Consider the following 22,421-nt stretch of genomic DNA (forward strand, 5'->3'; position numbering starts at 1 on the left):
ATCCAGATCAGGCAGAATTTTTCACGTGTCACTGAACTGCAGTTTGCCAATCCGAACGAGACGAGAGGTGCTCCACAACTTCCCCTCCCCACTACTCTCTTTGGTCTGCGTTTTGTGCCTTCCGAAATCCCACTGCGATTTGTGCTTGTTTTACTCGAACTTGACGGGTTGCAGTCCATTGATTTTGCTTTCTCTCCCTTTGAAACCTATCTTCGCTGTATCGTCAGCTCTTCAAAACTTTTCCCACCTCGCAAAAGTACCACCATCATCATGGCGTCTGATGTAAGTTTAAAACACTCCCACCACTTTCTTTGCGCTTTCGAAATTCTGCACCTACACGCCACTCATCCGATTTTCGTACTGGTCAGCAAGGAAGAAGGGCGGCAGTTGGAAGACTACTGCGAAAAATCATTGGCGAAGAACACTGTGGGAACGGCATTCTGGGTAACTCAATGGAACACTCGTCGAAAGTCTTTGGAAAAGCCGCCTAAGCGATAGCTTTGTTTTCGCAGAAGAGGCTTTCGATAGATTCACAAAAGAGCCATCTGAGGAAGAGAGTTAGGACATTGTCGAGAGAAAGACTAAAGACTACATGAAAGTGTTGCTGTAAAGACCACCGAAAAGACGACGAGAAACCTGCTGGAAATGTCACACAGAATATTCCTGAACTCAAGCTAACCCCGAACAGGCTGATTTCACCTTCGAGTCCGCCGATGCTGGTGCCTCTGAGACCTATCCTATGCAATGCTCAGCTCTCCGAAAGAACGGTTTCGTCGTAATTAACAACCGACCATGCAAGATCGTCGACATGTCCACCTCCAAGACTGGCAAGCACGGTCACGCCAAGGTCCACATTGTCGCTCTTGACATCTTTACTGGCAAGAAACTCGAAGATCTCTCTCCTTCCACTCACAACATGAACGTTCCCAACGTCAGCCGACGAGAATATACTCTGGTAAGAGCTTGTGCTATGTTCTGGATAGGTCAAGATTTCTAATAGGATTGTGTAGCTGGATATCAAGGAAGACGGTTTCCTCGAGCTTATGGATGATTCTGGAGACACCAGGGAGGATGTCAAGGCTGAAGGTGATGTTTTGACCAAGTGCGAGAAAATGAAGGCAGACCCCGATGCCGACGTCAGTAAGTATACCTCCCAGTCATGTTCGAGGCTTATAAGACTGACGACTTTCAGCTGTTATCGTCCTCAAGGCTATGGGTGAGGAGATTGCTATGGACGTCAAGACTGGTACCGCTAAATAGATGGCCTAGGGCTTGGCCGTGCTTTCAGCGTGACTTCCACCAAGCGTATCGATATTTCCACGCAGTCGACAAGCCAGGTGAACCTAAATCCCAGCTTCACTGTTTGGGACCTGCGATGCCCTCAGAGCACGTAGTGGGCAGAATCATGGTTGTCAGCTCTACAAAGATAAGAAGTTCATTGGCACATTAGACGTTGAGCCATGTAACCAAAAGCTCAATAGCTTAGATTTGGTTTCAAACTCACAAAATCTTTCTGCAAAAAAAGTCATGTACCAGAATTTTGCACGTTGGTCTTTTGACTGAGAATTTGCGACTCCCTCTCTCATTGCTTTTTCTGCATTAGTTGTACCCCTGAAATCATTACTCGCAAGTTCCCAACCATGTATGTCGCCCGCCTCGCAGCGAAGCCTTCCTACTTCGTGTGACTCTCCGTGCACAAAGCGTTTCACGTATAGCCGACAAAGCTGACTGGTACCACGAGATTGCAATCACAAAACCTGGGAGTATCTGTGCAGCTTGAGGCTGACGACGATCCGCTGCTGCGAGCAATAGAAACGATCGTGTCTAAGTACTGATCGAGCCTACATAGGGTAGAGATATTAACAATTCAGCGTTGCTCGAAGTTGCGATGCTTCGAGCGACATGACAGTCTTGCGTTCGTGCGAAGTTTGCATGGCAGCATGTCGAAATCATAGGTCTGTGTGACTCACGATCCTTAACGACTTGACCGTTGCTCAAGTCGCCAACTATTGTCTCGTCCAAGGATTCGTGCAAGACAAGCAGGAAGAACAGTATGAATTGATGTATACTACAGAAAGCAACCACTTTTATATGTATCACCGAGAACAGCCCAAGTTCCAACGTCAGGGAAGGTCTATCTCAATGTTATTGCTGAAACAAGCCTGCCGAGTAATGCTCGAACTCGTCTAAACTCCGAATCAGTTCTATGTACGCCATACAGTTCCTCCTGTGTATATCACATCACATTCTATTCCAATGACAGGTTTGCTGGTCAGCCCAGACACATACTCCTGTTCATGGACTACAACAGGCTAGCTCCAAAGAGGCTTGAGAGGACAACAAATCCAGCACATACAAGAGGTGCCAAGGAGATCTCTGAAGCTCTGAGCACACCAGCAGCATTGCTGCCTGTGGAGGAGGAAGAAGATCCGGTCTTGGAAGCCTGACCACTACCAGCACTGGCAGTGCCAGTTGAAGCGCCTCCAGCGTTCTGTGAACCTGTCCCAGCAAGACCAGGCCCAGTACCTGCACCTTTGGTCATAAATGCTTTGGCACCATCGGGTATAGCCGGAAGACTATCGTCTTTGACAAGCCAGTTTGGCTCCGAGTACGAAGGACAACCGGAAGCGCCACCAGTAGAGTTGTAGCCACCATCACCGCTTGGACTCTGTGTACCACTAAGAGCAGTTTGCAGGGCGTCAAAGTCTGGTCGAGTGGAGACGGAGCTACCTGAAATCTCTACCAGTCCGTAATTAGAAGGTTCCTGAGAATACTCGTAGACAAGACCGCCAGAGTAGACCGCTGTCATGTCTGTGCTATAGAGAGAAGCGACCTCTTCAAACTTGCGGGTATTGATGTTGCAACCATACTCAGACAGAAAGATCGGCAGGCCGTATCCAGTAAAATTCTTGACCTTCTGATCCCAGCCAGAGACAGTGAAGCTGCTTGGGTCACACCACGAATAGTCATTGAAAGCGAAGAAGTCGGATCTCTCGTCGTCTGAACCGCAGTTCATATATTCAGCCATCTCAAGTCTATTCTCGGCGACATCAGCAGCCGAGTAGCCGACAGGAATTGTCCTATAGCCTCTGTTCCGGATATACTGACGAATGTCTCGGGTGACGGCTTTGACGTAGGGTGCGGCTGCAGAAGATGGTGGGTCGTTGATAACCTCGTTTCCAGAGAAGAAAGCAAGGGTATTGCTGTAACCTTGGAACTTGTCGACAGTTGCGAAAACACTCTGTAGGTAGACGGCATTATATGATGGATTGGGATCTGCTCGGTTGATCGAGTATTTTGGTGTATTGACATCCAAAATGAGGTATATTCCTGCATCTGCCAATGCATTCATGCATTCATCATGATCAGCTGTATTGTCTACTGTGTAGACTCGAATTGCGTTTAGGCCCAGTTGTTTGAAGTACTCAATGTCTCTCTTGCAGCCATTAGTATCTGCGATAGGATCCGCGACATCGGAGGAACCGCCAGGCTGGTAGTCGACTCCACGAATGTAGAATCGATTGTTCCCCTGGAAGAAGGCTACCTCATATTAGCATCGATGGAATATATAGGATGGTGCCAACTCTTACCATTGCCCTTGACTGTGATGGGAGTCACGCTGCTAGCACGTGGCTGCAGAGCAGAACCAGCAGCTAAGGCTGTAAATGGCAGAATTGCTGCAATGTTCTTCATGATGGAAATATTGATCTGATTAATTCGAAAGGATGAGAGGAAGAAACACTCCAAAAACGAATGGCTTGAAGTCGATTGTTGAACCGACGTGGCGTCCAAGCTTGAGACACAGATTAAAAAGGTTTTCGTAAGTTGTCCAAAGAAAAGGTGGCAGGATGACTGAAACGAGAGGCAGTCGCAACCTGTACCAGAGCGATTTGAATGGAGATGGTTAGAAACGAGAGAAGTGACAGTGAAGAAGATGCAGAAAGTAAAGGGATGAGGCAGGTGCGTCTTACGTCTTGACCCAACACTCACATGCAGTAAACAGCCAGCCAGACGCGGCTTCCATATTGAATGGAGAAAAGTTTAACATCGGAATTTTTGTTCAGCCACTTGAGATGCCCTTGAGGGCCCACTCCTGTTTCCGGTGGCTCTTTTTGAATTTGTGATATTCTGTGTACTCGTGCTCACGCCACTACACGTAAAGCTCCAGGTTTATCGCAATATTGTGGGTGCCCAACCTCAAACAAGACAATCATAGACCGCAGCGCAAAGCTGGCCACCCACCGGACCACAGGTCTAAGATTGTGAGACAATATCGGTGATACGACTTTATGTGGTTCGTTACACTTCGAGAAAGCGGAGAAGGTAATCAAATGCTTGTCGGCAAGCCAATATCGTTAGCGTCCCACCACCACCCTGAAATACGGTCGTCCAGAGTGCTTGGTACTGCTTGTCGAGCTTGTCGGTGGATAGAGCGCCCTCCCTTAATCCCAAATATATCGCATAAGACGCGACGATATACTTCTGCTACATCTCTCGTCAGCTTCCGCTCCTGTACATACCGGCAAGCTCTCTTCATGATGGTGTCGCTGGATCGAATGATATGCTGGCAGGATCGTGCTATAAGTCAATCGTGGAACTGTGCTCATCGTCAAAGAGGCGTGCATGCTGGTATGATCGTGTTTATATGTTTACTTGAGCGAGCAAACAGCATCAATCGCAGTCAAATGCAATGCTTGAAGATAGAGGTAATGGTTGTGAAATATGCGCTCGCATAGGTTCTAGTCAAAAGCGATCATTGTGATCTATTCTAGAACGTCAATCATAGTATCATTTCTCGTTCTGGGATGCGGAGACATCGCTGGTTGTGCCTACTCTAGACACAGAAACACATGTTGCTGGATATCTCGTCATATCTCCTCGTGCGATAGGAACGTCTTCCGCAGCAAGTTCGTAACTCGGCGGGACCGCCTGCATCTCGTGCCGTCCTTGTCCATCTATCTCAGCTGACGCAAACGTTGTACCTGTACCTTGCGTGCCAAGGTGGTTGGTGGGTGTGTCCAGCTCCGTTGCCGTACCAGGCGATAGCGGTGAGACCAGACTTTGCCGTTGTGCTTGCTTCTCGTCGCCAGTCGTGACGGCATATGCTGAGTCTGCATTCGGAGCAGAACGTCGATCGCTGAGGGCTCGTCGACCACCACTGATGAACGCCATTATTGGTGATCGTGGCACGGTATCTCCAGACATCCTCCTTTGCTTCTGACGACGTCTACGGAACCACAAAAGGCCAGCAACTAGCGCTATGAGAGCAAGGAGACCGATTACAATTCCTGCAATCGCTCCTCCACTCAAGCCGCTTCTACTCGGTATTGATGGCACAGGATTTACTGTTGGTTCAGAACTTGCTGTCGTGCCCATTGTGGTCGTGAAAGTTGCTCCAGCAGACACAAAGGTGAGTGTTTCGACTCCTGTCATACTGTTACTAGCAGCTGGTGGACTGATGGTCGTGGTGAACGTATAGACGCTTTGAGCGGACGTGAACGTAACAGTCTCTGCTCTTGATGCTGATGCCGACGCTGATGCCGGTGCGGATGCTGGAGCGAATGCTGAGGATGATCCTGATGCTGATTGTGAAGCGGATGCCGGCGCTGATGCCGGTGCTGAAGACGCCACGTTTGTGCTTGCAGCAGATGCTGGTGGTGCCACAGTTGGCGCAGCAGCAGACACGAGGCCTGACGATGCAGGTCCATTTGCAACAGACGCGTAAATTACTTGGCCATTAACATTGAGACCATCCTCGTCTTCGATGACCCAAATTGCGCCGGATACTATGTTCGCTGGCGCCGCTCCACCGACAACAATCTGAAGGGCGTAGTTCGTTCCAGCATCGTCATCGTCCTCTGTTTGCCACGTGAAGGTGTTACCAGCGCCGGTATATAACGTTTGTTGCTGTGCACCATTTTGTAGAAGGTTAATCGTGACCGTAGCACCATTTGCTTCCCAAAAAACTGGATATGCTAGACCAGAGACGACTTGAGTGGGATATTGTGTAAAGCCAACGTTCTGAGCGCTCGCAAAGCTGCAAAGCAGCAATGCTAGCACTATCCAGACGCGAGGTGGTAAACCCTTCATGTCGGTGTACAAAATGATGGTTGTTCACGAGTGATAATGTACATATCGGTAGAGATGACGATGAGTATGTGAAGGAGTGCTGTCCCTAAGCAATTGAAAGACATCGCGAAGGTTGTGGCTATGCGGATCGCGCGAAATGCTATCTGGCAGACGTTTACGCAGTCCCCAATCGTTCAGGATCCGCGTGGTCCACTCATCGAAGTGTGATTCCTTGCTTCGCTTTCTGGGCGGAGTGGACAGGATGGATCGGCGGACTTGGAAGTCTTGGAAGTCTTGGAATTTGTCTCAGTCTCCTCTTCGCTGTTCTATTTCGGCCTGTCACTGCCCCGGGACGGGAAATTAAGTGTGCTCGGCAGTTTGTTCATATCAGCTTGGGACCAAGATTTAAAGATAGACTCTCGCTATCGTACTGTACCACGTCAGGGTATAAAGGCGTTGCACATTGAAATGACGTAAATCACTTCATGCTGCTGTGTTCGAGCTGTCGCTTCTCTTGTCAGTGCTCTGAAAGTTTTTGGCAGGTCATAGACGTGTTTATGGTTCGAAGCTTAGGCAACCATGACCACATTCTACTGTGTCGACCTCATAAAGTTGATCATGCTTGGCGTCCGGTATCCGGCAAGCAACCGATCTTGGCCCTACACGTTTTGGGCACTTTGTATTGAGTTGTTCGGAAGAGGACGGACATGATGTGTGGTGGCGGCATCGCATCGTTGCTGGCGCTCATACACCAAAGAGAAGTACTCGAGTATCATTGAGTGGTCGCGGGGCACGTGGTGGTCACCAGAACCGGGGCTTGAGATTGCCGATGCTACATCAGACTCATGGACTTGCACACGGCGGAATCGATTGTCTGAACTATCAAAACCTGCCTCATATCTCTTGTATATACGCTGCGGGCACTATTCTCTTCTCTCCGTTCTTCTCGACATCAGCCCAACCGTCGCCTGTACCCATCGAAATTAGAACAAACTTCTCACCTTCGTCCATGTCGAACTCTGCATCAGATTGAGCTGTATATGGATATAGTGCTTCACAATACTTGATCTTTTTGGCTCCTCTTCGTGGAGCTACTGCCGGCCCTTGTTTCTTGGACGCATTGGTGGATGCTAACGATGCTGATGAGTTGGAGTAGGTTGATGCCGAGCGATTGTGGGTTGGCCGTACTGAAGCCGCAGGCGCCGAAGCAATTTCTTCGAAGTATGCGGTTGGAACAAGTCCCTCTTGACCGAAACCTATATTGATTTTTGTCCAGCCACCAGCTGCATCATGTTAGTCGGCTAACCTTTGATAACATAGAGTACTTACCATCTGGTTCGAGAATCTCAAATTCTTTGCCTTCTGAAATGGTTAATTCACTACTGTCTCGTGCTTCATAAGGATAGAGCATTCTTCCCCTCTTGCTAGAGGGTGACGATGTAATGTCGTCGGTGGACGGGCTGATGTATGCAGCGGGCGGTGGAGCCACGATTCGATTGCGGCGAGCGCCTGTGCTGCTCGATGTACTTGGACTGCTTGTAGGACCGGACCCGTTGTTCGGTGTGGTTGGCTCTGGCACGGGTTTTATGGCACCTGAGACAGATCTCGTAGCTGTAGCGGCATAACCTGAACTCAGGCTATTCATAGTGTCCTGCCTGCTCAGAGCTGGCAAGGTTGACCCATTGGATATCGTTGGAGGCGTATCGCTCGCTTGTGCCGCGGCAGCTTGCCTGTCCGCCTTCAGGCGTTTTCTTTCTTCTTTGGTTTGCTCTCCAGGACACTCTGCAGGCACTTTCATCTGGCATTTACTATGACAAGTAAAGCCGCAATCAGTGCACAAAAAGCCTTTGGCACTTAAGCCCCATATACGATCACCACATAGATCGCAGTTGGTAGGTATTTTGAAAGTCTCCGACTTGAACGGATGACTCTTACCTCGCAAGCTCAAATCCCCTACCACGGAAGTTATTGTAGATGTCTCGACCTCGGCAGTCATTCGTTGCCTTTCAACAGCATGGAGCTCTTCTTGGACTGCGAACTGCGAACGAACACAATCAACCTCATCTCGCTTGTCCTTACCAGCACGGATGTTTTCTCGTGCACGTTTGACGTTCTCAAGTTCCTTCCTCTTCTGCTGGGCTTGAGCTTTCATCTCATTGATCAAAGGTTTGCTCTTCGTGAGTATGTTTCGGAGGAAGATTTTCGCCGTCTCGTCAGTGGCCATAGCATCGGTATCAAGCCAGACAGGTGAAGGTTCAAAGACAAAATCAGGCGGATCTTGCCATTGCACAGCGTTGTGACGCAAGAACATGGTGCTGTCAAGTACGGGATCGTTCCTAGGTATCTCAGCAGTCAAATGCTTCATATGCTCGGTACTCTTGGTGAGGGCACTCGTCTCGAGTGCCGAAGCCAGCGTCCAGATGGCGTTGAGTTTGATTACCCTCGTCTCATTTAAATCCTGCAGCGAGTCCAGTAGGTCTGGCACGTATTCGTGGTAATAACACTCCTTCAACTTGTTTGTTACGTTAATATTGATCAGATATGTATTTTTGGCATTATTCATTTCAACAACATGCTGGTTGTAAGCCTGAGCCGCCTTTGATTTGCCAAAGTCCATTGCTGAATCCTGCTTCTTGCGCCTGCTCTCCACGTCGGCACATACTGAATCATATTTGGCCTTCAGCTTCTTGAGGTCAGTATACTGGTTGTCCCTTTCCTTGACCAATTTGTTCTGATATTCGGCATGGCTGTTACGCAACTCTTCCAGCTTCTTCTGGTTATAGTTAAGAGGGCCAGCAACCTTGTTGACAAAGTCTGAAGCAAGTTGATTGTGCTCCGCTGCGCGTGCTTCGACAGTGTTCAACTGTGTAGTCCATGTGGTAAGAGAAGCGGATTCTAGAGATCCTGGGGTCAACGCTGGTGTATCCCCTACACTGAGATTGCTCGACCTCTTTGCTTTCTTGTCATAGTATCTTTTTGCTAACGCGGTTAACTTGTCACTATATTCTTTCTCGATCGTACTGCGTTCGCGGTAGAATTGTTCGATCTCGCCTAGCCAAGTGATTCCGTTGGAAATCCAGGTATCGACAGGTTTGTATGCATCTTTGAGCTCCGCACCAAAACTTATAGCTGCTACCTGTGCCATTGCGAGATTGGGCCTTCCACTTGCGACTTCATAGGTGCGACCGGATTGCTGCTGCAATGGCCTGATGGCTCTACTTACGGTGGACGAGAATGCGCCGTCAGAGAATACAGTACAGTTCAGTATTGCAGGAGAAAAGTACACACATCAAGCATAAGAAGAAGTCTTGACAGCTACCAAGGTTACCTTGCAAAGTAGTAGTAGCATTCTGCACACTGTGGTTGCGCAATGTCCAGGACTGATTCGACTCTGGCGTGTCTGGGCACGAGCAGGGCGCCCCGTGTAATTACCTATGCTCCGTTTACCGCTGGCGGGGTCGGCTCCGGCCTCTGACTGGACTCGAGTAGCAAGCCCACATGTATTTAGTCGAAGGAGGCAAGTGCGGCGAAAAAGTGGTAGGTACTGCCAGGTACCAGGCATCGGCAATACGAACCTCAAAATTCATGACTGTCACTTTGCAAGGCTGCACTCGAAATACCTGTCGTTTTCTCGGTTACTTTACTATGTACACGACGTCCCAACTGTGAAATATACGAGAGTTGCCTCCACCTATCTACAGTTCTTGATCACTACCATTCCTTACCTATCTATCTTGTCTACGTTCGTGGACCAGCATAAGAAATTGTACCCGTTTCTTAACGCGCCGGTAATATGTCGTCCGAGCCAGCAGCTACGCCTTCATTGGCCGATCGCATAACGAAGGACGAACCCAAACAGTCGTGGGCCGACGAGGTCAATTCGCCTGTAGCTGAAGAGCCTCCCTCCACCAAACCAGAAAATGGTATTTCCCAAACCGACGGAGCTAGTGGTCCATTTGGCGGCTCAAACCTGCACGAGCCGGATTACGAAGTGCAGGTCAAGCTCGCAGATTTACAAGAAGACCCCAACAACCCTTTATTCTCTGCCCAGTCATTCGAGCAGTTAAACCTCAAGCCCGAAATCCTCAAAGGTGTAGTTGGAATGAACTTTAGAAAGCCATCTAAGGTTCAAGAAAAGACTCTACCACTACTCCTGATGAACCCTCCAAAAAACCTCATAGGCCAGTCACAATCGGGAACTGGCAAGACGGCAGCCTTTGTTTTGAACATCTTGAGCAGAATCGATATCAGCACTCCAGAGCTGCAAAAGACACCTCAAGCCCTCGTTTTGGCACCCAGTCGAGAATTGGCTCGTCAGATCTGCGGAGTCGTGAGATTGATGGGTCATTTTATGGAAGGCTTGGTGGTGGACGCTGCTGTTCCTGTCGATGCCTCCCAACGTGGTCGCAAGATTGAGGCTTCCGTTATTGTCGGCACTCCAGGCACTGTTCAGGATCTTATCAAACGAAGATCGATGAACGTCACAAAGATGCGCATTCTTGTTCTTGATGAAGCAGATAATATGCTCGATCAGCAGGGTCTTGGTGACCAATGTAGTCGAGTCAAGGCGTAAGGTTCTCGAGTGTCGTAGGTCAAATGATCGAACTAACCTTCACTAGTATGCTTCCAAAAGATCTCCAGGTAGTCCTTTTCTCGGCCACCTTTCCCGAGAATGTCGTTCGATATGCACACACGTTTGCACCAAACGCAAATGAGATGACCCTAAAGCACGAAGACCTGACGGTCGAAGGAATCAAACAGGTGTACTTGGACTGCGACAACGACGATGCCAAGTATGAGACTCTAGTCAAATTCTATGGCATGCTTACAATAGGATCTTCGATTATCTTCGTCAAGGTGAGCTTCAAAGGCGTTTTACATGTTATATTAGGACTAATCTCTCGTCAGCGCAAGGAAACTGCTACGAAGCTGGAACAACGAATGACCGCTGAGGGCCACAAAGTCGTTGCTCTGACCTCAAACTATGAGGGCTCCCAACGAGATATCGTTATCGACGCCTTTCGACTCGGACACGCCAAAGTCCTCATTGCCACGAATGTCCTCGCTCGAGGTATTGACGTATCTTCTGTTTCAATGGTCGTCAACTATGATGTCCCTGATACGCAAACCGGTCCTCGAACTCCTACCGTCGCTGATCCGCAGACATATCTACATCGTATAGGTCGAACAGGTCGATTTGGCCGTGTCGGCGTCGCGGTCACCTTTGTTAGTAGCAAGGCTGATTGGGAGAAGCTGATGGCTATTCAAAATTACTTCGGATGTGAGATTGTCAGACTCGATACTCAGGATTGGGATGACCTCGAAGAACAAATTACTAAGATTATCAAGAGCTCGAGAGCAGGCACGAATCTGCAGGGAAGCGCTAATGCGATCACGACTTGAGGAACGGGCGAGTAGACAGAGTCGAGCTAAGGACGTCGCCTTCCTCTATGCATGGCAGGGCGTTACATTCTGAAGCCTAAGCTTAGGCACATGGCTAAATGGCTAAATGGCTAAATGCCAAAGGACAAAAAGCAGGGGCAATAATGAATGAATGAGTACTGATACCCACAAGCTCAAAAGCTTGCAACACGCGATAAAGAATAATGTGGTGTTATGGAAATGTAAACGACAATGGATGCCATCGTACAAAGTGATTGGCTGATTGAGATGGTATATTACCGAATTTCAATCACTTCCCCAATCACAAGCATCGCTCAATAACCTAGCAACAACCTCCAGCCCTTGCCGGTCCTCCTCATCGAACCCGTTGAGCTCTGTACAATCAATGTCTATCACACCTATACACTAATCACAACTTAGCTTTTTCCTCCCCACGGCATGACCAGCACAAGACAGGCCACAGACTCACCTTTCCCTGCCTCGTTAAAATCGGCACCACAATCTCACTCTTCGTCTCCCCGTCACAAGCAATATGCCCCGGGAAAGCTTCTACATCCGCCACGACCTGCGTCTCTTTCTTCTCCGCCGCAGTCCCACAAACGCCCTTACCAACGCGGATTTTCTGGCATGCGACTTTCCCCATAAACGGTCCTAGTAACAATTCTCCTCCCTGGTTGTGGGACTCGTGAAGAGTATCAGAGACGTAGAACCCAGCCCAGTTGACGGCGTTACTTGGCGCTGGAAGGGAGTGGAAGAAGTGCCAGAGTAGAGAGGCTGTGTTCGCGAGGTTGGTTGGCCAGAAACGGGTATCGGAAAATAGTGATCTTAAACTATCGAGGAGTTGAACGTAGGCTTCTGGTTTGGTGAGATGAGGTTGGAATGAGGTTGCGTCGGCGTGAGGCTGGTTAGAGACGAGTTAGTCATCCTGATGTACTAGATACTAGTCTACCAATTGCAGATTGTACCATATCGAAGTGTGTGGATCTTGGATGTCAAGGCACAGAGTGTAGGTGTTCAAGTTGTAAATTTTTGTCAGCGACGAGCTATTACACAACTGTTTGCAAACAGTCGTCGTGCTGTATATTCTTGTAGGAAATGTCAAGTTTATACCGTTTGTGGAGTTCGGAAATGTCGTGCTTATTCGCCGCCTGTATTTAACCATGCCACAACGAATATATCTGCTGCGACCACTTCGAAGCGACGAAAGAGGCCGCCTGTGAGTTGAATGCGTTGATTTTATGCCGTCGAACTTGTCTAGCTGTGAGGCACGAGGGAGGTCAAATTTCGGATCTTGCTAAGCCTACAATAAGCAGGAACATCTACAGCCAACAACAGGTACAGGAAGAAACCTTGTAGGGCACAAGCAGAATTTATTCACATTCAGTCATATTACAAGGAAGCTACACGTCTTCCTTGACTCACATAGTTCTCATCACCATAAACATATTTCTGTGAGAAGACCACCATCATATCTACTCGATGAACAAAACCTCCTCCTTCATATCAACAACCCAAATCGTGATATCTTCCCCCTCCCAAACAGAAGAAAACAAACGCTATGTTGCTAGGTGCAGGCTATGCTTTTGAACGAATGTATGCAGTAGTAAAGCTGCGAAAGAAGCCGCAAACAAGATGGTGCTGAGTCGAGATTGCAAAATGCAATGCACAAGCTTCGAGAGCAGATATTGCCCAGTCCTCTCCGTAAGCATATTCGAAATACCATATACGCCTGCTGTCATAAAAGGTCATTAAAAGTTTGTTGTTCGTCATAGGATGCGCCAAAGGGCTCCTTCCCGTGCTTATGTATTTGCCTTGCTCTCGGATTCCTTGGACCGCCAGAACTTCATCAGCTTACTGAGCCTGTTTGTCTTCTTTTTGGTCTTTTCTTCATCACCACACGATACTTGTTCGAGTCGTAGCTTACTACCGTGCGATGAGCCAGGTATAAGTCTGTTCAGACTGGCTAGACTCGATCGCTTCCAATTCTCGTGTATCCTTGATGACCCTGGTACGAACATCGAGTTGGATCTTTGCTCGAGGGATGGTCGAACACGACCACTACTCGAGGCTCGCGTAAAAGCATTGCTCGATGCACTGTCGCTCAAGGAAGGCAGATCCTCCGTGGAAGGGCGAACAGAATCTGTGTGTGATTCGAATCGACGAGATCGTGCTTGAAGATCAAAAGATGCATGGTCAACATCCGGTGAGGAGATGAGCGACGCAGATGTTGTGCGGCCTTCTGTTGAGGATGCGTAGAGGGATTGAGGATTCGGGTACGTGAATGGCATCGGCGAAGTTGCAGGCCGTTTCGGTAGACTCCCCACCGTCATGTTAGGTGCCCCGATCGTGGACTTTGACGAGCAGATGTCGTCGGCGTCTACTTCGTTGTCCGAATCCACTATGACTACTCCATCGACTCGACTTGGTATATTCGAAAGACCCAACCCGCCCTCAATTTCTGTAGGCACCGGCAGATTCACGGATGTCGTTGACTGATGATTCGAATGCAGCTTGACCTCTTCTTCATGAGCGAGAAAGTTGTCTTCTTCCTGCTCATCAAATACGTCCTCGCTTAGGCTGGCGTTGCTGTTCTGATGACGCATACCGAACAAGGCAGAGCGATTGACTGGAGACAGTGCGGGTGCACTCTCAGTTCGGCGGTGACTAACTCCAAAGGCATCGACAGTGGCTCTCCGTTCACTGCTGTGAAGCTTCGCAATTCTGGCTGTCGTGCTGCGAACGTGGTCCTCAGAGAACCTTCTGTCGTCGACGAAAGGGTCCATTGCAACATCGAGGTCGAGAACGGGTCGGGATAGCTCTGTAGACGGACTTTCAGGTGGTGCAGGTGCTGGGAGTTGTTGTTTCAGTGTCATTTGCTTGCGTGCACTGACAGGAGAATCTTCTCGCAAGACCACTGTGTTATCAGCGTCGAACACATCCTTCAACGTGTCACTGTCTCTTCTGAAAAGATTCGGTGGTGTTGGCGACCTCCGAGATTTCTTCTTAAAATGAGGCTTCGACTTCTTCGGAAACACACCTACGCTCCAGGTGTAGAACTTATGGTGCTTGAGACTGGACGGCCTTCTTGATCCTGTCTTCGTCCGAGTCTGTGCATTGTCAATAGCTGGGCGCGAGTCTACTGAATCGAAGGCGAAAGGATTCGAGATCTCCTCTTTCGGCGTATGTGTAGGTGTGGTATCAGGTCCGTACGGAAACCACGAATGCTTCTTGCGGGGTGGCAGAGTACCGCTTTGTGAGACTGCTGGCGAACCGGAAGCGGAAAAAGGCCTTTTTGGTACTGGGTGTAGCTCTTCGGCTTTAATCGATGTCGCGTCTGAGAGAAGGAAGGAGGCGTCAGCGGTGTTGGGTCGTCGAGCAGTCGCAGTCTCTGCAGGAGGAAAGCCTATTGTTGTCATTAAATCTGCAGGCATCACATGTGTCGGGCTAGCTATGGAATTAATACTGTTGGTCACGGAATGGCCACGGATTGTCGAATTACTGCGTTCTGTTTCTGAAGAAATCATAGACAAGGGCCGTGGTATCACGTCGACCTTCTCTGAAAAATCGACTGTACGTGGCCTGTAATTAGACACACTTCCTCCTCTTTGCGGTGATTCAGGTGGTGATCGCGAAGTCGACGGAGTGTATCGATGGCTGGGACTAGCTCTTGTGAACCCAAAGTTTCCGTCTTGTGGTGTGGAAGGATTAGAAGGATTGCGCGCTTTGGCCAGAGCATGTTGTTTGATCAGGTCAGACGTGTCAATGTCTGAGATCGAGATTGCCTGAGACCTTCTATGAGTGTGTCCTTTGTAGGCTGACGAGGAGACAGGTGGGCCACTGGGTTTCGTTTCGTGTTTTGAAGGACTGGTCGTAATAAGTTGCACACCATCTGCTTTTCCACCGACAAACTCACTTCCTCCTCTTCTGTGTCCAGTGCCGTTGCTGGACTCATTGCTAACTTCGAGTTTGGTTGGGCTTGTAGATCCTGTAGGAGCACTTGGGTTGAAAGTAAACGCAGGCAACGGTGCCGGCCTAGCTGACTTGCTGACCCGCTGCTGATTCAGAGCCATTTCCTCTAGGATCGGGTGCGATGGACTAGGCGTCCGTTGCACAGGTATATCTGCACCAGGATTGAAGGTGAAATCAGGTAGAGGAGCAGGTTTCGAAGACCGTCGCATATGACCTAGACCCATGTCCAGTGGCTCCCCTTCCATCTCTTTCATATTCTCTTTCTCGGCTTCCGCTGCATCCTGTTTGCTGGAAGGTGAACCCGGGTTGAAAGTGAAGGCAGGCAGCGGTGCAGCGGCTGTAGGATGTCGTGAATGCTTTCGTGCATGGCGTGGAGGTCCACGAGCAAACCCAGATTCAAATTCCACAGGCGCCGACAGGGACAGCGACGCCATGTCCAGGTAGGACCACGTACGTTTTGTCGACCAAAACCGTTCCAATTGGAAGTTTGTGATACTTTATTGCTTCGGCATCCCCCACAACGTGATTCTTGATTGATAAGGACAATGATGCAAGGACAGAAATATGCCGACCCAGAATGAATGATTGCCCAGACCACCAAAGCTCTAGCCTAGTTGCATCTGCTCAAAGATAACGTCTGATGTTTAGTACTCGAGTGTGGTTTTGTGTTGAAGGAGTGGACGGCTACCTGGAGGAATGATCTTGTGAAGACCAATCCTCGAACAGGAGCCAGATAAGAGCAACGACAATATCTATGTGTTGGACCTGCGACAAGGAAGTGACGGCCTCGAGTTCGTCGAAGGTTGTCACAGAATGAGCCCTACTGACATCGAGATAAGAGGCAGAACAGTCTGTGCAGAGAATGAATAGCCAGACTCTTTGACAGACACAATAGGCACTAAGAACCAACTCTGTAGCCAAGTCAGCAATGGAGTCACCTGCACAGCCAAGTGGTTGAACTTTGTCCATTCAGAGAGCGTCCTCCGGCTTGTGCATCGCTTTGAATTTCAGCCCAAGTCTACCTCCACTTAATTAGTGCTGTGGTCGTTGTCCTTTCTAGGCATGGCTGGCTCACTCAGTGGATCTCAAGCACGCGTACAGATTATCGTTGGCACGCTAAAGACGCATCTACTTTCAGGTACTCCTGCTTGTTCAGGAACAGATCTCGTATCGATGACCGCGGTGCTGAAAGCTGCATGAAGCACACAGCACGTCTCCCGGCAATCACGAGGCAAACTGCGCAGAGTAACCTGTGCGCTACTTCCCAATTCTGGCGCATTTGTAACTTGCCAGGCACGTAGCAGAACCTGGCACCTGCGCCGTCCCGCTAATTACAGGTGGACTTGGCTCAATTCTGCAGTCTATTCAGAGATTGCGAATCTTACTTCCGATGGGCAGGATATGAATATCTTGAATTGAAGTTGTCGCTCAATATGAAGCACAAGGGAGTCATGCCCGTGTGGTCTCGACACGCTCGTCTCCTGAGAAGCAGAAGTATCCAACGCATGCGGTCTATCATGCAGGATGCACAAGCGGCCGCTTCGGCCAGCCAACAGAAGCTTTCATTCCCATGCCCCTGCAGCTGCGAGATCTGCATGTTTCTTGGAAGGGGCAACTTGTACAAACTATGCAATAAAGGTACTGTACAGTATGTTGACTGTCCAAAGCTGCTTTGCTCTGCTGCTGGTGACTTCCCAGTCGCAATGAAGATGATGAGCTGCACCGTGGCGTGCTCCGCACTTTGTCTGTCTATCGTTCATTGTCACAAGACGCTCGTTGCGTCACCATGAAAGGCGTTGAAATTAGCAAAGTACTATCTTTTGCCGAAAGCACGCAAGTCTGATCTCCCAGACAACGACCAGGCTATGGCGTTAGGAACCAGTGCTGCTAGCGAGCGGATGAACCTCATCAATCGAGCTTCGCTTGACCAAGTACGATCGAGGTCTTTGTCAATGATTGCGAGGCCAACTTCTCTATACCTTGCATCAAACATTCTCTAGCTTACTGTTATTTGGTAGATGATCCTATGGCGCTACGGTACGTAGTAGTAGACTGCAACTGATCGTAACTAATTTAAACCCATCCAAATTCTGCGAGCCAGCGAGCGACTTTGAAGCACTTCACTCACGACCACAAAATCTCATCCTGGTAGACACTATTGACACTTACTGACAATTTCATGGTATCACCGCTGTCAAGACTCAGGCGAATAAACTTGATGAGCTTGATTCTTCTGTGCTCGCAGCTCCAAACAATCGCGTGAAGTTCCTTGGTGATTCCTGCAAGTGCAGTGCCAGGTCCGTACCATACCTTCCTCACACCTTATCGACCATAGGCTCTACTGTCCTGCATGAAACTCTTGCCTTCCGTAAATGTATGTTCGCCATGTTGTAACCAGAAAGAGGATACGCTAGTCCTCGATCTCAAACTTGCAGGCATTCGTACGGCCAATCAGTGAAAGTCGGAACAATCTATCTAAACTATTGGAGTGTGGACCTCAACTAGTACTGTAGTGTTTCGTTCTTTCAAGTGCTAATACAGCTGTCTGGCTCCAGACGACTAGTAGCGAGAATGTCAACCAAGAAGAGCACGAGACATGCCAACCAGCTAAGGAAGAAAACGCAGAGTAATACTGACCAAAAACCGAGACAGACTGTGAGTTGCGATCAAGATGCGAGCAACGAACAGCCCGTCCTTCCTATTGAGGTACAGCAGATCGTCCTGAATGTATTCAGAACAGCGTTTCCCACTTCTCAGGACACGGAAGAGTTGAAAACAATTATACGAGAGGTAAAACGCCATTTATTCAACCGCGACTTTTCTGCTGCATTCTCAAGTCAGTCGTTTCTGCAGGCTTATGCGCTGCGATGGAGTGCTGCTCGTGCTTTAGGGTATACAGAGTTGTTGACGAATGCAAGAACGAAATATCTGTTCGACAGCAGTGAGACAGACAATGGACACTTAGAGCCCGATACTCAAACGACAACTTCACAGAGCCTTGATTCCCCTAACCATCATCACCGCCCAGCAAATCGAGTCGTCTGCATCGGTGGAGGAGCTGGAGCGGAAATCGTTGCTCTCGCAGCGTCGAACCGTACATCATCGAAACCACTTCAGGTTGTTGCCATCGACAGCGCCGACTGGTCCGATCCTGTGCAAAAGTTGGCGTCAGCACTCACTGTTCCGCCAACACTCTCGATATATGCAAGTGAGGCCTTTAGGAAGCGACCTGAGAACCAGCCACTTGTCGTGCACCCTATGCAAGTCGATGTCTCGTTTATGCATCAAGATGTGCTTTCCTGGTCTAGGGATAGCTTGCGTGAAAGCCTTTCAGGCACCACCCTATGCACAATTATGTTTACCTTAAACGAGCTCTTTAGTACGTCGATACCGAAGACGACAGCGTTCCTGCTTGATCTTACCAGTGCCATGCCTCAAGGTAGTCACCTTCTCGTCGTGGATAGTCCTGGCAGCTATTCTGAAGTCCAACTCGGGAAGAAGAGTGTTCCTACCAACACTGCTGCTGCCAACTCAGAGGGCACGAAGAGGTATCCGATGAAATGGCTACTCGACCATACACTTTTGGTAGTCGCAAAGGGTGAATCTGAAGCAGTCTGGGTAAAGGTCGAGAACGAGGATTCGTTGTGGTTCAGAATCGAGCAGAAAGATCGAGAAAAGCTGGAATATCCAGTTGAGCTGGAAAATATGAGGTATCAATTACATTCATACCGTCGAATATGAAACGTTCTCTATTCTTTATGATAACTACTGATTCTACTGCAATCAATCGATCCCAACAGCATTTCCTGGACGTGCTTGCTCGAGCCTGATTCAAAATGTGTGTTTCCTGCACCCTTGTACTGTGCCGTGAAGCTATTTCTACGATGACACATTCTAAGAAAGCAAAATTTTTCGATAAAAGGGCACTAAACAAAGACAGGCTAAGGCTGACTTCAATGGTTCAGAGACAGTGGCTGTCAGGACAGACTGTATGGTTTCCAGGAGCAGAAAAGATATAATCAATTTAAAAATTCGCAAAGTGACGGTTCCATATTCGTGCGCCTCTTCTAGATGGTCGGAGCCATGCTATTCACATTTGGCTTTCAAGAGACTGCTTGGGAGTCAGCCCATGGCATGCGACCTCGACCCATACACATAAAAAGTGCCCTCTTTGTCGACTCGCTGCCACTACATGAAGGGCTATGTGATGACCATCGAAGCCATGTCCCGTGAAGTCTAATACATCATCCTTGGATCGAGAAGGGTCGCTTGGCCAAGCATTTCAAGTAGATAATCTTTTCCTGAACTGAATCATGCCATCTATTCCTCATCGTCATCACCCTCATCGTTAACGACATTGAAGAATCGAAGCTCATAGACACCCTTGCTTGTCGACACAACTCGGAGCCAGTCTCGGAGCTGCTGCTTCTTGAGGAACTTCTTAGTCCTATTATTGCATGTTAGCACCAAGCCACCACCTTTCCGCAAACTTTGAGACATACAAATATTTCAGGTATCTTCCAGAGAAAGGAATATGGCTGACAACCTCGATCTTGCCATCTCCAGCCTGGGAGATCGAGATTTGATCACCCAAGTTGCCAGTTCGGCCCTCGATCTTAATCTTATCGTGGAGGAACTTCTCGAAAGCGCTCAGATCAAAGATCTTATCGCTGACTGGCTGCGAGCAGTTGATGGTGTACTATATCTCGTTAGTAAAACGACATACACAGGCTGGAAGTATAAGAGCTCACTTTCTTGGTAACCTTTCCCTTTTGGACTTTTCCTCGTTGAGCACCGGCAGTCTGTATTGCAGAAAAAACTTAGCCTACTGTTCGATATAGATGGATATGACCTCGCCTGCTACATGAGCGAGACGCGAACAGCAAAGCGATTTGTTCTCGACAAATTGTTTCATGTTCCCGAACTCTTTGCATTTGATTTTCATGTCCTCCGACATTGCGCGGGTCGTGGTCGGAATTGACTTACAGCCTTTGGTGCGACGGTTCGTGTAGGAGCCATTTCGAATAAGTAGTGATGAGGTACTTGTGGTATAGGTATGTCGGTTGCTGGTCGCAAAGAAGTTTGATCCTGCGCCTTTGGTCGTGCTAGTAAGGAATGGTCGAACTGCGACGGGCACTTTCTTCTCATACCCACAAAACCTGACGGCCTTAAGGTGCGAAGCTTGGCGCTTTCATGCCTGAAGAAATTGTGGATCTTGTCCGATCGCCTTTTTACAACGACGCGGCGGTTTCGTGTTTTTACTTTCCAGATCTTAATCAGGAATATGTAGTAGGGGAGCACTTAGATTGACCAGGGTTGGCTCTGCTGTAAAGGAGAAACACAGGCCAGCTGGCTCTTTTCTCATACACGATAAGAAAATCCAGTACAAGATTTACTTGATAATGTGTACACTTATTGTATTTCTCAAATGCTAGTAGTAGGCATTTGGTACAGCTGCTCATCTACAGTGAGCAATGCTTTTGGGTATATCGTAATACTTCATCAAATGAGTGTCAAGAAAAAGAAAAGATGCCTAGCCCTGTATACCCAACCGATGCTTTCCCCGTGCCATGAACGTCATTAAGGTTACCCTTCCCAACTTGGTGTGTAATCCCTTTCGAAATCGTAGTAATGAAACAGCTTAGCAGATATTGCCCTTATAGAGCTGCGACAGCAAACACAAGGGCAAGACCCGCATAGAGGCTGTTGTCCATTGCCAGTGGTGCGGCAACACCTGTGAAGGTAGATATTGGCACTGTTGTCGTGGTTGTGCTTGGCCTGACTGAAGACGGAGTAGCTGGAGGTGCAGGCGGTGCAGTAGCGGAAGTTGTTACTGGTTGAGGTGTAGTCGTTGGTGGCGCCGGAGGTGGTACAACTGAGCTGCTGCTGCTCTGTAAACTCGAAGCAGAAGATGCAGGTGGAGCTGGTGGAGGCACCACTGAGGTCGTGCTTACAGAAGGGACACTCGAAGTCCATTGAGACCAAGTGGTCTGAACTGGAGGAGCTGGAGGCGGGACCACCGAGGTAGTAGTGACTGAAGGGACGCTGGAGGTGGTCCAAACCGACGATGAGCTCGCTGGGACAGCTGGCACGGTTGTGGAAGACGTTGGAACAGGAGGCACTGTAGTAGAGGTTGTTGAGACGAAAGGCACAGAAACTGTTGAGGTCCACGGTGACCACTTGCTTGTGCTGGTAACGATAGCGGGGGTAGTCGTCGATGTTGTCTCTTTAGCTGGCACTGAAGATGTGGTAGCCCATGTTCCCCACGAATGGCCAGCGCTCGACGTAGTCACTTTGACTGGAGTTGAAGTAGTCGTTGAAACAGCTGGAGTTGAAGAGGTTGTTGGTACAACTGGAGTTGTGGTTGTGGTCGTAGTGGAGACCCAAGTGCCCCAAGAGCTCTCCTTTGTCGAGGTGGAAAGGACTGGTGTGGTGCTAACTAATGGTAGAGGAGTTGGAGTTGTCGATGGCCATGCCCCCCATCCTCCATCGTTGGACTTCTCGCCATTTTTGTCGCCGCCCCAGTTGCTCCAGCCGTTATCGCTAGCGGTTTTGCTGCTGCTGTCATCACCCCGATTGCCGTTGCCTCCAGAAGGTTTGCCATGACCTTGACCACCCTGGCTGTTCCAACTGTCCCAACCTTGGGGAGCAGCGTATGCAACGGTCAATGTCGCAGCGAAGAAGAGTGTGGTTCTCATGATGGACAGTGATGAAGTTGGGGTCAGAAATGTGGTAAAATAGGAGTGAAGGTAGTGCTTGAAGCGAATGGAAATGCTCTGGTATTTGTAGAGCTTGCAAGCGAATGTTATGAGCAACTTGTGACAGATGTCTCGACCGTTTGATGGAAGGATGCAAAAGAGAGAGTCACAGAGGTTGGAAACAGGGCCGGGCTATATACCGCTGACTTACCTTTGTGATACTGCCTCTTCGAGGTTGCAGTTCGACCAAACGCATTACTTGACTCCAGCATCGTATCTTCC

At 48.9% G+C, this 22,421-nt stretch overlaps 9 protein-coding genes across 9 annotated transcripts; 3 read left to right on the plus strand and 6 right to left on the minus strand.

Moving 5' to 3' along the window:
- Nucleotides 1–270: 270 nt before the first annotated feature.
- On the plus strand, nt 271–1,260 carry ANB1 (translation initiation factor eIF5A; the record flags this gene model as incomplete). Its single annotated transcript, XM_064895392.1, has 4 exons — nt 271–282; nt 689–955; nt 1,011–1,140; nt 1,193–1,260. 4 exons carry the CDS (start codon nt 271–273, stop codon nt 1,258–1,260), a joined length of 477 nt encoding a protein of 158 aa, XP_064758079.1.
- Nucleotides 1,261–2,302: 1,042 nt separating this feature from the next.
- GAS5 (1,3-beta-glucanosyltransferase) lies at nt 2,303–3,693 on the minus strand (the record flags this gene model as incomplete). The annotated part of the gene is made up of 2 exons (XM_064895393.1): nt 2,303–3,540; nt 3,591–3,693. The coding sequence occupies 2 exons, from the start codon at nt 3,691–3,693 to the stop codon at nt 2,303–2,305; spliced, it is 1,341 nt and encodes a 446-aa protein (XP_064758080.1).
- A 1,095-nt stretch (nt 3,694–4,788) lies between these two features.
- CEACAM1 (carcinoembryonic antigen-related cell adhesion molecule) lies at nt 4,789–6,090 on the minus strand (the record flags this gene model as incomplete). The annotated part of the gene is made up of 1 exon (XM_064895394.1): nt 4,789–6,090. One exon carries the CDS (start codon nt 6,088–6,090, stop codon nt 4,789–4,791), a length of 1,302 nt encoding a protein of 433 aa, XP_064758081.1.
- An 873-nt stretch (nt 6,091–6,963) lies between these two features.
- bzz1 lies at nt 6,964–9,214 on the minus strand (the record flags this gene model as incomplete). The annotated part of the gene is made up of 2 exons (XM_064895395.1): nt 6,964–7,352; nt 7,399–9,214. 2 exons carry the CDS (start codon nt 9,212–9,214, stop codon nt 6,964–6,966), a joined length of 2,205 nt encoding a protein of 734 aa, XP_064758082.1.
- Nucleotides 9,215–9,862: 648 nt separating this feature from the next.
- DBP5 (RNA helicase required for poly(A+) mRNA export) lies at nt 9,863–11,472 on the plus strand (the record flags this gene model as incomplete). Its single annotated transcript, XM_064895396.1, has 3 exons — nt 9,863–10,638; nt 10,689–10,926; nt 10,978–11,472. 3 exons carry the CDS (start codon nt 9,863–9,865, stop codon nt 11,470–11,472), a joined length of 1,509 nt encoding a protein of 502 aa, XP_064758083.1.
- A 1,799-nt stretch (nt 11,473–13,271) lies between these two features.
- On the minus strand, nt 13,272–15,875 carry LTR64_001016 (uncharacterized protein; the record flags this gene model as incomplete). Its single annotated transcript, XM_064895397.1, has 1 exon — nt 13,272–15,875. One exon carries the CDS (start codon nt 15,873–15,875, stop codon nt 13,272–13,274), a length of 2,604 nt encoding a protein of 867 aa, XP_064758084.1.
- Nucleotides 15,876–18,012: 2,137 nt separating this feature from the next.
- Nucleotides 18,013–19,182, plus strand: LTR64_001017 (uncharacterized protein; the record flags this gene model as incomplete). The annotated part of the gene is made up of 1 exon (XM_064895398.1): nt 18,013–19,182. The coding sequence occupies one exon, from the start codon at nt 18,013–18,015 to the stop codon at nt 19,180–19,182; it is 1,170 nt and encodes a 389-aa protein (XP_064758085.1).
- A 579-nt stretch (nt 19,183–19,761) lies between these two features.
- Nucleotides 19,762–20,460, minus strand: rpl22 (60S ribosomal protein L22; the record flags this gene model as incomplete). Its single annotated transcript, XM_064895399.1, has 4 exons — nt 19,762–19,888; nt 19,944–20,140; nt 20,193–20,243; nt 20,428–20,460. 4 exons carry the CDS (start codon nt 20,458–20,460, stop codon nt 19,762–19,764), a joined length of 408 nt encoding a protein of 135 aa, XP_064758086.1.
- A 638-nt stretch (nt 20,461–21,098) lies between these two features.
- Nucleotides 21,099–22,139, minus strand: LTR64_001019 (uncharacterized protein; the record flags this gene model as incomplete). Its single annotated transcript, XM_064895400.1, has 1 exon — nt 21,099–22,139. One exon carries the CDS (start codon nt 22,137–22,139, stop codon nt 21,099–21,101), a length of 1,041 nt encoding a protein of 346 aa, XP_064758087.1.
- Nucleotides 22,140–22,421: the final 282 nt, after the last annotated feature.

The sequence above is a fragment of the Lithohypha guttulata genome, assembly GCF_036872675.1.
Source record: "Lithohypha guttulata strain CCFEE 5908 chromosome Unknown scaffold_1, whole genome shotgun sequence".
NCBI lineage: Eukaryota > Fungi > Ascomycota > Eurotiomycetes > Chaetothyriales > Trichomeriaceae > Lithohypha > Lithohypha guttulata.